An 18,672-nucleotide genomic window follows, 5' to 3' on the forward strand; every position below is an offset into this window, starting at 1 on the left:
GAGGTAGAGAAGGAGCAATCCAGGGACACTGAATATTGTGTCTTTGATGCATAGTATTATGTTATAGAATTGCATTTTACAATATCACATCCATCAAAGTTGTTTGCCACAGTAACGGTATGGTAGATATTGCATTGCTGTATTAACGGCACTTTTTGACTTCAGTAGCTGAAGGGGCTGCAGAGTGTTTTTTTACATGGAAGAAAGCTTCCATTGCCAGGTGCCTAGTCAATGCTAATTTTGGGTTGAAATATCAACCTAGCACTAAACTTCAACCTGGTATGTCAGATGATACAAATTCCCAGCATAATATTCCCCCACTAAATATTTTTTCCTTGGTGCTCTTCAGAAAAAGACAAATGAAAATGTTACAGACTCATGAACCCATGATCAGGATCAACATTGGAAAATTAGAAGGAAATATATACAAGTAGATAATAACATGCTGGTTTTGGTCAACCTGATTCTGTCCCAGACATGTACCAGCAAGACACTTAAGGGCAAATTTACTTTGAATATGCTGTTGAAATCTGTAGATTATACAATTTGATTCTACTGAATAGTTAAGAAGAGATGTTTGGAAAGTCTTTAGGTTGTTTGCTTTTCCTGTTTTTGTGAAGTTTTAACTTCACATAAAAACTTAAAATATGTTCTTTAGACACTTGCTCTCTGCAGTTCTATGCGAGTCTGAAGAGCCTATTTCCTGAATTAGTTTAATATTTAAAGCTGCTGCCCCTTAATGACCTTAAATTAACTTCCAGTTTGTACATTTCTTCTCATCTCGTCTCTGTTGTTGCCCCCAGACCCCAGCTGATCAGTTATCCTGTTGCACCCGTTGATGGTGTGTTGGCTGTTGGGTATTGTTGTCCACAGAGATATAAGGAGGATGATGACGGCAAATCACTGGACTTGTACAGCAAAGTCGACAACCCTTTAATTGGACATTACTCAAGGCCAAAACTCATATTTCTTGTTGTTCTTGATCTTAAGAGATTTTCAAATGCACTCCCTGCTGGGCTTCAATTTTTTTTGAATCAATAATTAATGGTCAAAGTTATTTATTCATGTGTATCTTCACCAATTACGCAGTGTCTAATTAACAATTTCAATAATTGATATTTATTTCTGAAAGGGTTGAGTATCTTGGGCTGATGAAAAATGCATGAGCAGGGATATGGACTGGGTTTTGTTTTTTGTTCTGAGAGAGCTTGATGCTCGGGGCTAATACCAGGCCACTTTGACTCCAACTCTTTGAGTTGGCACTGGCCCTGTGATGTGGATCTAATATGGGCATCTTTCATGGACCCAAAGCGCTTACTGTGTACCATGTGATCTCATAAAGACTCCTACATGCCCATCCTCAGATACCCCCTTTTTTTTAGTCTTTTAATATTGAACTTCAAAGAATAAGCTTCTGTTTCCTTGATAATTTTTCTTTGTGTATGTGGAATGACAATATCATGGCAAACTGTGGAAACTCTTCGTCTTACTAGGACCTCAGTGGTTACATCTACATCTAACTCTGTGGCCTGATGAAACTAAAGTTCAATCACCATGGTAAAAAGAAAATTATCCCTCAGATTTATGACAAGCCCTATCCCCCTGATCTTTTGATAGTGACAGCTGTAGTCGTCAATAGAAAATTAACAAAGGCTCACTTTAGCTGACTTTCATCAAGTTTTCATTTATTGTGATTCCAGTAGGACAAGAGGTTGGGGAGTAGTGAGGCAAACCATTTTGCTATGGGACGGCCAAAGCAAAAAAAGATCATCACTATTTACTGTGAGTATTGCTTTAGCACTGAGTTGGGGAGGAACTTTCCCCAACGATGCAGAGCAACCCAACAAAACCAGAACCCAACATCAAACACACCAAAACCCCAATGGTTAAAATCTATAATTTCAGGTTTGGACACCACAGTGTTGTGACCACATTCAAACACTGTTGTCATTTGGATAACAAGAGGGTGGAAAGCTCGACAATGGTTTTCAGTAAGGGTAAAAAGAACAACTGGGAATCAGTTGATTTCGGTGACACGTCTCAGAGAGCCGATGGTTGGGCTGGTGCTTCCCCACTCGCTGTGCCTCCTGTACTCTCCGGGACGCAGGAAGTACTGGCGTCCCCTGTAGTTGGGGTGTTCATGCAGCATCCAGTAGCCCTCCATGACGTTGACGGAGGAGATGTCACGGGTGTGGAAACGCTCATTCAGATCTGGGCAGTCATCCATTAGCTCCAGATTCTGGCCCGCAAAGTCAGACCGCTCAAAGATCTTCATCCTGTAGTTCCCAGTATACTATGGAAAGAATGATGAGAGAATATGATGAGAAACTATTTTTTTTGCAGTACTAAACTTTTGTGATACATTGACCTAGTCTATTTTTTTCTCTTGGCACAATGTTTTACTGGAGTCATAGGTCAAGCCAAAACAAGATGTTTTAAAATAGCCACAGGTATTGGCACTGGATGGTGAAAACAGTAGGACCAGGCTTGAGAACTAAATCATCCTAAACTGGCACTTCTACAGAAAAGCTTCAGTGGGAATGTTGCTGCACACAGTGTGGGGCATCAGTTAAAACTCACAGGTGGCACCATACGGCAGGAGCGGATGCAGTCATTGAAGCCTGCCCAGCGTTGGTAGTCGGGGTAATCGCCCTTGTGCAGCATGTACTGGTAGCCGCCATAATTGGGCTTCTCGTAGGCCACCCAGCAACCGCTCTCCACTTTTATTGAGTTACAGCGGCTGAAATGGTTTTGCATCTCGGGACAGTCACTACTGCACTCATAGTGACGGCCCTGGAAGTTCCTGTCTTCGTAGAAGATAATCTGCAGATGACAGACAGTTGGACATTATTACCATAGCTCCATACAAAGGGCAAACTAACATACACCACCTTAAATTATAAGTTAACCACCCTCCAACCATTCACACTAAGCAGTAATAATAACTGGAACTGCTGTGTTTTAAGCGCTTTGCATTAATTTCTCTGCATGACCATGACCACAACATTTAGTACTTTGTAAGTTAACTTTAGCCCAGAAAGTTTTTGTATAGAATAATTGTCAGTCAAGAAAGTCGATATAGATAAGCTTTAGGGAGCATGAAAAGTTATAATGAAGAGAAAAAAGTCTCCAAGTTCAATTAATAATTGCAGTTTTTAATATCCTCAGTAGAGGGTAAAGACATGAAAGTATTTCAGATTTTGCAGTTTCTATTTAGCATGTTTAATTTAATTCATACATTTTTTTTTACCATGATTCCCTGTAATTTCTAGCGTCTCATTATATTCCTATATATGTCCGAAAATTATAGTAAACAATCCTTTAGATCTGCTAACCGATGCACTTATTTATTTATTATTTATCACTCAATTAGGATTTTGTGACATCAATAAATGATAAAAAGTAATTTTAAAGTGTGTGTTTGCAGCATTTAACAATTCAGTATAGATCAATATACAATATCAAACATTTGAGTTGCTGCTATTGCACACTTACCTTGCCCATTGTAACTGTGTTAAGTTCAGACCAGACCAGATGCCGGGCTGCACCAGACCTCTTTATAGACCTCGCTGGGATCAGGGTTTTGCAAACATGAAACAAAGCTTTGTCACGTCAGCACAATACGCTCCATAGACTGCAGAGCAGTATAGGGCTGGTGAGCTGCAGCAGCTGCTTTGTCTTTGTCAAAGCTCAGACTGTCTATTGAAAAATACTGTACAACTGCACTTTCTCAAAGGACTACAATAAGAGTTGCAACATGTGCCTTTATTGGCATGAATACCTAAAACCTGCATGCAGACAGTGAGGATAGACGTAACAGCAAAGAGAAAGGGTTTGGTTTGTATTTGAGGTGATATAGATCATGAAGCAGCAATAGGCTGTCATAGCTTGTAGATATATAGCATGGAATTTGTTGCTTTGCCAAAGAAAGTTACTGTACTTCAGACTTGTGTTCACATTACATGAACATGTTGAAATAAACACAAGGGACACGACGTTTGAAACTTAAGGCTTTAATGTTCTTGAGTTGCACATGGGTACATAATTTACATCATAGTCCTCATCCTTCTGAATGAGCCCACCATGGGGTTGTGGCAGCCCCAGTCACCACAGGCCCTGTACTCTCCGGGGCGCAGGAAATACTGGCGACCCCTGTAGTTGGGGTGCTCGTAGAAGATCCAGTAACCCTCCATGATGTTGCAGGAGTAAATGTCACGGAAGCGGAAGCGATCGTACACGTTGGGGCAGTCATCGGCGAACTCCATTGTGTGTCCCATCATGTCAGGCCTGTTGTAGATCCTCATCCTGTAGGATCCTCTATACTGGATGCGAAAGAAATCAGTACATGATTATTATTATGCTGTTTTTGGGGTAGTTGCGAAGCCTAGAGAGCGCTTCGGAAGAGCTTTCTGTCCTCAGCTGATCCTTTAACTTTTAATTCAAGTGAGTACTTGTACCGCTTGGTTTCTTTAACTTAGTAACTACAGATGAGGATGAGTAACAACTCTCTTGCAGCATGACAGAATTAGACTCACCCCCCTAAACTGCCAGAAACACTCAATGTGACTAACAGAATTAGAATGAAGGCACCGAGTCTTATGGGGGGTGTATCATATTCCTTTTAAAGGCTGACTGGGTCTCCTTGTGGGCCTTGCAATAGAGACTTTTATGCTATGACCTGCCTGAGTACCTGTAAATGACATCAAAAGCCCAGTGATTGACATCCATTTCTAAAGCGGTATTTGATGTACAAGGTGAGTGGTGGTGGGGAGGGGGAAGGGGGGGCTACCAACCAGTCCTATCTGTCTGTTTGATTGACTTACAGGGGGGAACATCTGGCAGGAGCGGACGCAGTTGTTGAAGCCCATCCAGCAGTGGTAGTCAGGGTACTCGCCGGGGCCGATGATGTACTGGTAACCCATATAGTGAGGCTTCTCATAGGCCACCCAGTGACCACCACTGACACGGATGGAATTACAGCAGTTGAAGTGCCTGAAGGTGTCCATGCAGTCACTGCTGCACTCCCAGTGGCGGCCCTGGAAGTTGCGGCCCTCGTAGAAGACAATCTTGAAAAAAAAAAGGGAGAGAGATGCATGTATCACTTATGTTAAGGTTAGGTGTTACATATAGACTGACTGGCTGCGATACACATGAATGAACTGCAGGGGACACTGCTCTCCCTAGAACAAGCTCAATTACTTTTTCATGAGCCCTTCCTGCCTGCGAGCCTTTCCAGTCTTATTTTCAGTGTTTGACAGGTGAAAATCAAGGCAATTGAAACAGTTATTTCAGCTGACTTTTATTTGAAGAACACACTACACATTGTGCACTACATACTGCCAACTTTTCAAATTTAAGGTTCCAGATAATTAAATGTGGATGTCGTACAACCACAATTAATCGGATACCATTTAATTGTCGACTCCAGAGATGCTTTCTGTTTAAATACCTATAGATGTGTTTTTTACCCCTCCAAAATAAGTTGTGAGGAGTTAGTCAGTCTGTTCTATTTTTTTTGTAGCTAACATTTCGCTATGCCTCTTTCCCTCTGCTGCTTTCTCTACAATATTTGACACATTTCCAAATCATGCCATTTTCGTCTTTCACCTCTTCGTCAAAGCTGTTGCCATATTGCATGTGAGCTCATACCTTTCCCATGGTTGCTGGTCTGTGGATGTTTGCGCACCATAGCCCCAGACGCACTTTCAGGTCCTTTTATACTCTCCCACTGACGATGAGGCCTCTGACACGTCAGGGACTACTACTCTTTACCTTTTCAGATAACACACTAGCGTTCCCTTTGTCTGACAGCTCGCACGGCTAACTTATCTCCTGTCTGCTAGAGTTTACCTATAGAATTGACCCCCCCACTTCCCCCCCTCCCCCTCCCCCTCCCAAAAGTGAATTCTGTGTTTGCGTGACCCTTGTTCCGCCGTGACCCTGTGATGCAGCCTTTTCAAATGTCATACAATGGCGCTTTAGGTATGTGGCCCCCCAGCAACAAAGCCTTTAAAATGTACAGTGCGTTAGGTCATTTTATGGAGGCACTCTCTAAACTAGCGCTTAACCATGTCATGATATTCATTTCATGTCTCGCCTGGGTGGGAAATAGTAACATACCTGCTTCATTCATTCAGTCCCAGTTAAAGTGAGTGTGAACTGGTGCGTTTTCTAAGTGGTGCAGGTCACAATGTAATTGTTGTTCAATTCCTGTTAAAGGAAAGTGGTGCTGATACTGTGGACTGAGTCAAGCTTTTGTGTTGATGTAATCTACAGTGATCTGTTGTCTCTTTTTGCTTCCATAGCCTGCAGTTGTACTATGATGCCAGACGGGACTGGTTTGTTTGCAGATGTACAGACAGAATTGAACTGCTCTTTGTGTGTGTGTGTATGTGTGTCTGTGTGTCTATCTATGTTTGTGTGATATAAAAGGAGGGTTTGGGGCATGTGCGTGTTTGAGTCTTTGTATAAAATGATAGATGTTTGGACTTGAGTCTTTGGCTTGTAAGCATAGCCCAGAGCTGAAGGGGAAAAGGCCAGAAAGAGTTGCCGCCATGTATTGTGTTCCCAAAGCCCAGCTGATGCCAGAAAGGTCAGTCTCATCCTTTAGCCTTTCATCGGGATAAAGAGCTCATGCCCCCTCTCCACTTTGTGTGGTTTTTGCAGCTTCAACTGTGTAAAAAGGCAAATGTTTTCAGAAAGCACAATAGCCATTATGTTCCTGGCCAAAAAACACTGTGTTAGTATATCCACAGCCATATGACACTGTTTCAGTGTTAAGGAACGGCGTTGATAAGCTTTTGCTCCTTTGATCATTCATCGACTTGAAACTCTCATAGGCTTCAATAGGTTTCATGTTTGAAGCTGCACTCTTTTTCTATGACATAAGTAGATCATTGATATCCTTTCATCATGCTGTGCAGCGTAATTGTGGCAGATTATCAGATGGGATGTTGTTTTGTTTTGTGAGTTTCTGGAGCAAATAGTTACTCCGGGAGGAAAGGTTTCATCATAATATAAGAAACAAATGTTTAGATATCGCTCATATGTTCATTCATAGATTAATGATTGCTTTCATCATTTCTATTAAATGTGAAATCTTTTTCTACTCAGTCGTGATGCAGGAGGGCAGCAGGATGACAGGAAAACCATATCTGTCTGGAAAGCACTTGCACCAATACTATAATACAGTATGGTGTTCACTGTGCAGTGTCTTTGAGTGCGACTTCATCAGCTCCAAGGCTGCTGCTCGGCCTGACCTCTGACCTTTGCATTGGAAGAAGCATGTAACTGAGGTGCAATACAATCTCTAAAACCATGAGGGAAAAAGAAGATCTGATTGGCACCACCATCATTGTCATTGTTCTCATTTTCATCACCGAGGAACATCAGCTAACCCTAACTCATTAGTTGGGACCTTGGCTCCCTCCATGTCTCTTTAGCTTCCAGAGGGGAACCTTGTTTCACAGGCTCTCAAATGATCATCTTTAGCTGTGCTACAAGACATCTTCTCCCCACCCTGAAGGGAAACTAACATCACAGAGGCCCTTGCCTGCTTTCTCAGTTCCCCCCGGAGGAGAAGAAAGCTACCCGCTGTGGAGCATTCCCCTCTTCATCTCAGAATGATGGAAGAAAAGGAAAGGAGAAGGGAAGAGTGGGGGGCTAGATTTGCAGCTCCATTGTGTCCGAGGATCTCATTGTGCAATCTGTGTAATCGCGTGGGAGATGACGACACTATTAGCCTGCAGAACGACTGTCAGTTGGGGACCTCGGTGATTGATGTGCACCCCACAGAGATAGCAGAAACTTTGACAGATAGCAAACGCAGCACTAGTTAACTTGCAACCTTTTTTTTTTTTTTTTTTTTACGTGTATTTGGCTTCCAAAAGGAAAAAAAAATCCATTCGTGTAGCTGATACCTAATTAGAATGTGAATGTGCAATTCATTCAGTAAAACACATTTCAGGTCAGAGGAGACATCTTTCAATTCAAAACAAATCATATTCCCTTAATCCAAACCATGGTCTCTCTGACCCTGCAATATACAATAAGTCTCACCCCAAAAATGTTGTAGCAAGAGATAGGAGAGCAGACGTGCTTGCAGTGCCTCCAATGTGCTCTTGTTCTGAACAGTCATTACAAAAACACTATGGTACTGAGGTGTAAACAAGGGGTCTATGTGAGTTTTGCTCCTGAGGACTGGCTAATCTGGTGCTGAAAATGTGGTATGATCGGAAAGTGCTCGCCAAAAAAAAAAAAAAAAAAAAAGAGGCAGCCTCCCACGCCGGGAGTAGAATGAGGACCTCTCTTTTGCTGAGAGATCATCCTCTCCATTCTTTCTGTCAGAAAATCTCCAGGCATCCTCCCTCTCTTGTCACTGCCAGCGCACAGGCTCTATCGGGATTGCCAGACGCAGGAGCCACTATGAGCCCGTGCCAGGGCCAGGATTTACCGCGATGCGTCTGATGTGCTCCATCTTTTTTGCTAGGGGATAATTAAAAGAGGAAATGGTGTTGGAAGAACAGAGTGGAAAAAGCAGGAGGAGGGGGTGGTGGTGGTGGTGGTGCTTGGACCGAGCAAATGGATGCAGCTGTCAATTATGTTGAGTTGTTGATATGTTGTTTGTTTTTCCTCTTCTCTGAGATTTTGTGTTGAACTGTTACCCATCAGGAATTAGTTTTAAAGTTTGTGGTAAATCTCCACTCTATACATGTAATTAAAAAACAACAACATTCAGACTAATTAAGAACTACTCTTAGCAATGAAATCATTATAACGACTTTTTTTTTCTCGGTTTGTGTCTGATGACCTGCAGGTGATTATTTAGGTGCAAACCTGAAAGGAAAATGCACATCGAAGAGTCGAGTTGTTTTTTGAATGCCGTTCTCCTGCAGAAAACATGCTCATGTCACACCAGGGCCACGTTTACACCGGTGATGTGCCAGATTCTGTTTCTTCTTCAAATTATCACAAATTCGAATCACAGCTCACTGTAGCTTTGTCACAACCAAATTCATGTTTATGAGTGATTGTCTTCACTGCAAGCTCTTCTTTCAGAGAATCTGTCTCATTGAAGCATCCTCCTTAGTTCGACTCGATCGATTTTGAAACGCTCCACCGTACAGCGTGACCCAACCCCTGTGAAAAGCAGGACAAACTCCTCTTGTCTCTCAACAAGACACACCAGGGGGAGCGATGGCTTTTAGTTACTCTCACTCCTCATCTCCGTGCTCTGTTTTGACGTGGCGTGTCTCCCGTGCCCCCGAAAGCTTTAAAGGTTTAAAGAGCAACTTTTCACCCTGTAATCCAGGTGCCTTTCAAACAAGTCACGCTGTTTACTGACACATGACAAAAAAGTTCAACCCCCCTCTCATCTCTCTGCTTACAAGACTGTAACTCACCTCAGAGGCTGGTAGTCATTCCTCCTGAGCGCCCTGAACAAACAGAGTCTCAGCGAGAAGGGGCCCCTCGCCTTTCACCACTCACTAAATTTGTAATCAGATGTGATGCTGTTGTTCACTTCTTCAAATTTGTCATCAAAGCAAATGTGTTCTGACAACAGCCAGTGACAAGTGCACCAGAGGAGAGGCAGCAAATCAGCCTTTTCACACCATATATCAATTATTGATCATGTTGCTCCCCCCCTCCCTCCCTCCATCCCTGCTACCCTAGCAAGTAGACACCTTGTGATAATGAAGTACATCAATTTAAAAAATAAATAATAAACTGGGGTCGGCTCCATTGTTGCAAAGCCTTAAGAGCTTGATTGACTGCCTGCACATTTTCCTCGTTGGCAGTCAAGCAGATCAAACGAGGGTTCCTCTTATTGCCCAAGGCCACTTGCAATTTATTTAGAGGAGCAGTGCTGCTGTCCCAGCAGGTAACATTATTGGGCAGAGACACTCAGGATAATCATAGCTTTGAGGTGCCTCTCAAATCCCACCTCTGCTGGCTCCATCATGCATGTGTAAAAATATACGCATATGATTTACAAAAACCCTCCCTTATTATACTAAATGAAGCAGTAGATAAGATTATATTAATGTCCTCACGTGGAGTATGCAGCTGCTCAAAGGCAGTAACCTCAACTGCCCTAAATATGTTAGGTTTTATTGGCTCTGCCTGTACGTGTCAAAATGTTTTGGATTAATATTTTTTATTTCAGAATAGATTGCTATATGATTCCGTCCTATATTTTATAATGAAATAAATTCAAAGTTGAAGTGTTTTATGTAAGAATTTACAGCATTTCATGATTTAATATGAAAGAAAATGTTTGCAGAAACATATTATGTACAGTATATACAATCTATATAGGGATTTTATCAGTTGAGGGGATAAACACATGAAAGATAAAAAGCGAGATGTTATCCAGTTACATCACAGGACAAGTCACATTGTAAAATTAGTTTTAAGTGTGCTGCACTTTGATGATGATATTTGGATCTTTAGTTTTTCCTGTGCACCACATTCACAAAACACAACACACAATAACAAGAAGATGCATTTTTTTTGTTTTGCTCAAACACTCATTTTCTCATGAAGTGGAAAATAAAAGTCTTAAGATCACTTTTCCATAAGAGCCAGTCAGAACCGCCGATTGTAGTTATTAACGACTTTTATTTCCTGTGTATCCTTATATCACCATTTACAACTCGGCTGCGAGAAACATTTAAGTCACTAACATCTAAGAGATTCAATTTCATGTGATTAAGAGATAATATTGTCAGCCTGACAAACATTGTTTTGATTACAGTTTTTTTTTCCTGCTGCAGCTGTTAAGTCCTTAAAAATGAAGGAACATTATTTAGAAAATGCTGCGATAATTTAGACTTAGTCCTACAACAGCGCAGCCCCCTTTTTGAGGGGCTGACTGTAAAATAAAAGCTATGTATTTATGTAAATTAGCTTGATTGATCTTATTATAAAGCAATTTGATGGGACTCATCAGATAACAGATAAGACAGGCTGGGTAATGCTATTTGAAATGAGCTTCCTTTCTGTGGAGGCAGTCGTTTTTGAAAAAAGGGGACATTGTTTGTTTAAAATATCAACTTCTTCATCTTAATAATTCAAAGCCTGATTCTCACATTTTTCACATATGGGTTCAATCTTTCAAGATTAGTCCCTTTACTGATATAAAATATGTAGGATAATTGTTCAAACACAGATAGCCATGAAAAAAAAGACTTAAATGTTATTTTATTTTATTTTAGACATTTAGTTATTTTCAACTGCAAAGGTGGACATAGCAGAATTTGCTCTTATTTATATATTTTGCATACATATTCATATTCAATGTTTTTTTGTTGAAGATGTCTCTGGTTTTTCTATGAAGTTGCCTTCATTGTGATCTGAATCGAGTGTCTGCCTTTTTAAGCCCGTTGCCTTACAGATATTGGTTGGTTGCTCTGAGATTCATCAGGAAACAACTAACTTTGTTCAAATAAAATACATTTCTAAACTAGTTTCATACACAAGTTGAGCAGAATATACAGTTTATTTCCGTCACTCTGTTATATTTCACTTTGCACTCAGTTTGTCTTCACAGTTAAAGCAGATACCCCAGTTAATTGGCCAGGTAGTTCCGGGCACTAGAGGGCACTAGAAGCCAAAGCATTGGCTGTCGGCAGGATAGGGCTGTTTTAAGTTCTTTAAACCACAGCCATATCTCTGAGCTTGTATGTGTGTGTGTGTGTGTGTGTGTGTTTGCTTGCTTGCATGTATACATTTGTAAGTAAGCTTGGACAGGCATGTATATAGACACGAGGTAGACAATGGCACAAATTCATGTGGTTACGTCTATGTGTGTGTGTCAGTGCCATGGCTCCTGTCTGTACTGAAGCCTATCAGTGCTCAGACATAGTTTTACCAGGGGAGAAGTGTATAAAAAAAACAAAAAACACACACACACACACACACATTCAGTAACAGGCTGACATGACCTGTGTCCCAGGCAGCACACATGCAGCTTGTCCACTTGTTTGTTAGAGCGACACACAGTTCCTACACACACTCACAGTAGTGTTAGAGTCGTTTCAAACAAACTTGGACTAGACCCACACATACATGAGTGCAAAAACACACACACACACATGCACACACACAGAGCTTGGTCAAACAAAGTCTCAGACAGACAATGAACAGTTAGCTTTGTAGCAGTTTCAAGCCAGTGTGTGTTTTTGAACTGCAGATGTGGATGCTGACTGAAGGATCAGTGCACAAACTGCAGGACTGCAGAGATGGCAGTTCTCCCATAGGGTCTGGCACAGCCCGGGCCCTTTGTGTTGAACCCCATTTACACTGTTCATTTAGCCATGTTGAAGAGGTGGCGGTGGTCTGTTCCTGTGTGTTATCCTGGGTGATCGTTTTGAAAGTGCATCCTCGAGCCTGTGTGTGTGCACATTGTACGCCATATGCCATCCGTTTGCTCGCAGGCAACGGTTTTTCTGTGGATCCACAGTGTTTTAAAAAGATTTCATCCTGGCGCGTTCAGGACAGCATAGCAGAGCTGGAATTTAAATTGAGTTGTCCATTTTCTTGTCGGTATTGGAAGCCACACATCTTAGATTTGTGAAATCTACAGAAAGAAAGGGCTTATCTCTGCAGCAGGCACTGGTTTTCCATTTCTACTGGGAATTAATTGCACAACCATGAAGTGAAGGTATGCGAGATGGAATCAAGAATGTTATTAACATTCGTGCACAGTTGTTTTGTGTCGGAGGATAGGATAGCGAGATGCATAAGAGGCTTGACTTGATCTGAGCGAGGCCTCAGAGGAGCAGGAGCGAGGCGCTGCTGTCCCTGGACTGCGGCGAGAACGGGCCCTCAGCTGAGTCCCTGGAAGACCGCAAGCTCCACTCGGGGGAGTTTCAACCAAATTAAAAAACAATGATACACCAAGGGAGAATCTAATGCCAATTCCCATCATCAAGACCCACATTCTTCACTGTTTTGCTTTTAACTTTTGTTTTTTTTTCTTCCCATCTCTGCCTCTGACGCTCTCTCTCTCTCTCTCTCTCTTTTCCCTCCGCACTGTTGTTTTCTGGTTTGTTTTCCACCCGTACTCCTCTGGCTGTCGCCGAGTGCTACAGCCACTTTCAAAGGCTTGGCTGTCACGCGCCGCCTTTGAGTCCCGTTTGAAATTTTAACGTACATGTTGTCAGGGTGCCGTCAGGAGTGATTGACAGGTCCGTCCCAGAGCAACACCGGGCTTGGCAGGCTGGCTGTCTTTTGTCAGAGGCAGCCGAGGAGAAGCAACAAAGGAAACGAGCAGAGGAGGAAAAAACATACATAAATAAAACAAAACTGCTCTTACCCATTTCTCAATAAAGACCAAATTAGATTAATCTTAAGGCAGAGCAAGGCAGGCAGGCAGTTGTGGAAAAAGACTTGATATTTTTCTCTGGCTTTGTTCCCTGCCATTGATGGTGTACTGCTTAGACACCCTCTCAACAGGACACCAAAGGCAGCACAGCAAGCGTTGTATAAAGAGCCAGCTGTACATATTAATGTTCATTATCACCTCGCTTCGATGCAGAGAAATTCCAAAGTACAGTTTGTCCTGAACTTACCTTTTTTTTTTTTATAATGGAGATGTGATTTGAGGCCTTGTCACAGCTGCTGTGTGTGAAATGGTGACCACTGGTAAAAGTCCACCGACTTTGCAGCGATGAGGGAAGTTTTCCACATTCTTAGAGGTGAATATTGAAGGAATTTCATGCCTGTAAATTAAAATAATTTATATTTGAGAGATTAATGGTGTTTTTGATCCATACCAAAGACTCAACGGTGGCAGGCTCAGAGATATCCTGCTGCCAGAAGTCATTTTTCAGCTCATTTACAGGTCATCTTAAGTCTTGGCAGAGATGTTTTAATTTCCTGTTTGGAGATAAAAGTCACAGATTAGTCACAGCTTTGTAAAACAATCCAAGAACAAAAATGCAAGAAAAATATTCAGCTGTCAGTGTGGGGGGTTGAAGGGCAATATATCTAGGCGCAAGGCCCGCAGCAGCAAGCACTCGGTCTACTTAAGTGTCTTTGAGCAAGACACTGGATCCCTGCCAGCTCTTGCCTGATCTCTGACCTCGCTGCACAGCCTGCACGAAAGAACCCGTTCTCAGAATAAAATCAAAAAAATAATAATGAGAAATAGAAATGTAGGTTCATGTGAAAGTTGTGCCGAAGTTTGTTTGAGCCCCGCAATGGAGTCAGTAATGATTGATGCAGTGGTGTACATGAAAATGAGGGCATTAACACATCTCACCGCTTTGAAAAAATCAAGGACGTGGTCGTCCCATCTCCCTTTTCGAACAAGCGCCGCGTGAGCGTGAGGGGAGGATGAACAACATGCCACCACAGGAACTGGAACAACCAAAGTACAACTGTAGACCCAGTGTTGAGCAAGCTGTTGCTGTCATTCCAGGCGGATGATTACGACATGTAATATTTACAGGACACTTTGAGATGTAAACATGATGCACGCGAGCGGAGTGGGTTGCACGAGACCTTGGAGCAATTTCAGATCTGAAACTCGCCGTGAACTGAAAGGAGTAAGCCGGGCTCTGCGTGGGTTTACTCTACAATGAGATGACTTAATTTTACACTCCCACATCACGCTTGTTCCTTTTAGGTAAAATGTGTAAATATTAGTTTGTCTTCTTTGGCTCTCTGTTGCAACCTTGAAAGTAAATAATTCCCACGAAATAGTCATTTTATAGATCCGTCTATTTGAGCTATAGAAAACTTGTGTCAACAACTACAGATTTGAATCAGAGGGGAAAGTGTAAGCCTTGTAAAGAGCAAGGGTTTTGTTGCTTGTGTGCAGCAGTACCGCACATGATGGGATGAGTGACTTCCACTCACTCGCTGAAAGGTTAGGCTTTTCCTTCTGCCGGTATCTTTTTAAAAGAAAACATGTCTGCTGTTTGATAACCGCTTGACATTTGACAGTCTTTTCAGACCAATCAGACAAGTTGTTTTTTTATTTTTTTATGTTGGCCGTCTGGAGGAGCAGCAACAAGGAAAAAAACATACAGTATTGTCACTTTCCTCAAGCCTTTCAAAGGCAGTCTTTCGCCACAGCTATCAACATCAGATACCGCGGGTGCTGTGCTCGATTTTTTTTTCTTTCATTTGTGTTTATTTTTCTCTCGCTTTTTCTTTTTTTGGTCTAACCCAGTCTGCTGAGACCTCATCGCTACCATCAGAGCTGAACTCAAGAAAAATCACTTTCCAGTGTCAAAAGTGTCAACCACCTAACCTTACTGCAGCGTTGCCACATTGTGAACCTTCTCCTCTTCACTTCTCTGCAGTTATTTTTCAGAACCGACTCAGCTGGCTGCAATGAAGCACTCTGTTTTGTTCTCTGTGGGGCATTGTCACTATAGCTTTCTTTATAGTTTCAGAATGTGTTCTACTGTAAATTATCAACTGTATGTTATCTTGGAGGAAAAGCGAAGAGCTAGTGGGAAGCAACAAAGCCACCAGTCTCTCTGGTTACATAATTCATGTCAGCCATATTCAAATAAAATTTATCACATTGTCAATCATCGGCAAGCAAACGTGTACGCGGGTGTGTATGTACGTATGCGTGTGTGTGTGTGTGTGTGCAAGAGCGCAGATAACTCTGAAGTGATAAATTAATAACGTCCTACCATGGGAGCATGTGAATGAGCATGTTTAGTCATTCTGTTTGACAACAGAAGGAAACGGCCTATTCCGTGGGGTAGAAATCAAATTTCACACTTTTCATAGATATTGTTCCCTCCTCCAAATGTTTAAAATATGGATCCTTTCTCTGGCAGGAAAACGGCTCATGCAGTACTTTGCACTGGAGTAACTTTTGTTTGGCCATAAACCAGGAGAACATATGCTCAAGAAGGAAAACAGTATGTGGTCTGAGTGTCCTTGGCCTAACATGGAATTGTTTCTCTAGGAAAACACTGGTTCGTGACTTATAATTATCCTTTCTGGACATTCGTCTTTGTTGTTTCAAGGATAGTGTTGATATATTGAACAGTCTGACTGGTAATCATTTTGATCCGACAGGCCCGGTACTTTACAATTCAAATTTATTTATAAAGCTATCATAAACTGATGAGCAGTTTTGGCCAAATAAATCCCCAAAAACAAACAAACAAAAATATATTTTATATTTTATATATTCTTAACAATAACATTTCCTGAGCAATACCATGTTTTCAGCAGCCATCCCATCACACCTGCTCTCCAGTAATCTCTGCATCTTTATGATGTGCCTATAGAGGAAGATCTCCCCGAATACATAGGCTTGAACATGTGAGGAGTGAATGGATGATTAAAAAAGACTGAGAGACACACAGACTTCTCCACTCGTTTCAGCTCTGAAGTCAGCCAGCCAGGTGTCGAGCGTTTGGGAGATATCGTTTGAAAAACTTGTGAGAGACGGAGAGAGGGAGTGACTGATTGAGACTCTAGAGCGATTATGAGCAAGAACAATATGCCACAGATAAATAAACCCTCACATCTCGAAAACTGGAAGTCTAAAATGTTGAACGTTTGAAACTGCCTTTTTTTTATTTTTTTATTTATTTTTTTAAAAATAATACGAGCCTCCCTCTCATCGGCGTGGAAAGCATGTGTTTTCAGGATGTGTATCGGCACAGACAGCCTACCACCATATGCACCTTCTACCTACTCCATTCTGTCCTGCTTTTGCACAAGCGCGCCGATAGAAGCACTGCTGCTGTCTAAACGGAGGTATGCCAAAACAACTCATTCTCTTTTTCCCTTTCGTTTCCTTTTGTGTTGGGCCAATCTGACCCCTGTCTTGCACCAGGTGTGCATTTCCTTGATCCCGCTCTCCTTCAACCCTCCCCTTCATATTTACACCCCTGCCGCCCGCAATGAATGATTCACTTGGAGAGGCTCCCTTCCTCCATCAGAAAGCTTTGCAACTATACACTACAGCCCAGCCTCCATTTCTCTGATCTCACTATGTTGTGTAACGCTTGAAAAACCCTTGCGTTCTCGTACTTGTTTCTTTTTTTCCACGCTCCCTCTCTTGCTCTTTCTCTGAGTTACATTCAGTATTGACTGTTTATGCTTTTTAATGTTGTGGAGAGGGCCCGGGGCTTGCGGATGGGGGAAAAGCGCTCTTCTTGACACACTTACGCCCCCGTAGTGAACTCTAGCTCCCAGCACTCTAGCAAGTACACAGACCTTCTTCTTTTTCCTCTCCCTCCCTGCTCTGTCTCTTTCGCTCCCTCTCTCTTTCTACAACTGGGAGCTTCTCTGAACATCAGCACCCCGCGTTGCTCCACTCCAAAGATCACCTTATGGAAGATTAAGATGCTCAAATGCTCAAGCAAAATATTTACACAATAACCCCCCTTTTGCATCAAAGCGGAGGCAGCAGAGTGGAGCCGAGTGATCTCGGGGGGGGTGTTGAAGGGCGCCAGAGAGTTCAACAGTCACCTCTGAGCAGAGAAGGCCTCGGTCAAACCTGACAGGGAACAAAAGTGATCTCTCCATCTTTAGGTCCTCCATGTGTCTTCCATCTGTCAGCCCACCTTCAGATCCCCTTTTGACTCATACTCTCTCTCACACACTTACTTTACCGATCGATGGGCTGAAATCTCTCCAGCCCAGTTGTGATGAGGAATGACTACCAGAGTTGATGCTTAATATGAACACGCACGACTTTTAATAGTTATTTGTCTGCTGGTATATTTAACTCACTTTTTCTCTCATCTGGCTGCCAGAATATATTTCGTACTTCGTCAAGCTGCTTCAATTTGAGTGGGTATTCTCAGTCGGACGGTGTGTAGAAATAAATTGCAGTGTATGTATATGCAATGGAGCCAGACTAGGGAGTCCATATGTTTGACTGCTGTAGGCAGTGTGGGTCAGCCAAGTGTCTTGACTGAGTCTCTGGATTGCTGCTTTGCACAGCTACGCAGCAAATAGGATCTCAATTCAACGCAAACTGTTGTCGTCGTACGCCTGCAGCTAATACAGAGCGACAGCTAGAGGCTCGCTGAAAGGCTGGTGTCTGCTCTTTGTGTCGGCGCCGATACTTGTGATGGCCATCTTAACAGTTCTTCAGCGAGCGTGGGCAGCCCATGTATTATCACTGTATTTTCTCATGTGTCCCTGCCGCTTTGATATCCAGTGATTGACTCCTCACTGGCATTTTCAAGAAAAAAAAAGGAAACTTCAAGTCCTGTTCATCTTTCAAGTCTCGTTCATCTGCTTAAAGAGCATTTCATGGTCAAAAATTGTATTCAGGCGGCTCTTGTTCCAGAGGCAGCCACTAATAGAGTCGGTTTGAAGGCTGTTTGGAGTGTGTTTAATGAACACTGGTACACAGTCAGATCCATCAGCGCCGGCTCTTTGGCGGTGACAACCAGATCCTGTAATGTCGATGTTTGGAGATAATACTACAAATTAAACAAGCACATCTGTCCCATTGTGCCCACGAGGGAATACTGTATACGTTACAGTTCACGAAACAATGAAACACAACTCCATCCTAACATGTGACCAGATAGATAGCTGCGATAAGAAACGCTAAATGGGATTCTAATCCGAAAAAAGCCGAGGTCTGTTTCCTACTCCTTAATCACAGAGCCCGGTGACAGACTAAAGAGGATGCTTTCACCGTCAGACAAAGGGAAGGAAGAGACAGAC

The 18,672-nt window shown here is 42.4% G+C and overlaps 2 protein-coding genes across 2 annotated transcripts; both read right to left on the reverse strand.

The window, feature by feature from the left end:
* Positions 1-2,017: 2,017 nt before the first annotated feature.
* On the reverse strand, positions 2,018-3,794 carry crygmx (crystallin, gamma MX; the record flags this gene model as incomplete). Its single annotated transcript, XM_083994837.1, has 4 exons — positions 2,018-2,293; positions 2,581-2,823; positions 3,496-3,569; positions 3,782-3,794. The coding sequence occupies 4 exons, from the start codon at positions 3,792-3,794 to the stop codon at positions 2,018-2,020; spliced, it is 606 nt and encodes a 201-aa protein (XP_083850963.1).
* Positions 3,795-4,046: 252 nt separating this feature from the next.
* Positions 4,047-5,658, reverse strand: crygmxl2 (crystallin, gamma MX, like 2; the record flags this gene model as incomplete). Its single annotated transcript, XM_083994838.1, has 3 exons — positions 4,047-4,322; positions 4,824-5,066; positions 5,650-5,658. 3 exons carry the CDS (start codon positions 5,656-5,658, stop codon positions 4,047-4,049), a joined length of 528 nt encoding a protein of 175 aa, XP_083850964.1.
* Positions 5,659-18,672: the final 13,014 nt, after the last annotated feature.

The sequence above is a fragment of the Trachurus trachurus genome (assembly GCF_905171665.1).
Source record: "Trachurus trachurus genome assembly, chromosome: 19".
Classification (NCBI taxonomy): domain Eukaryota; kingdom Metazoa; phylum Chordata; class Actinopteri; order Carangiformes; family Carangidae; genus Trachurus; species Trachurus trachurus.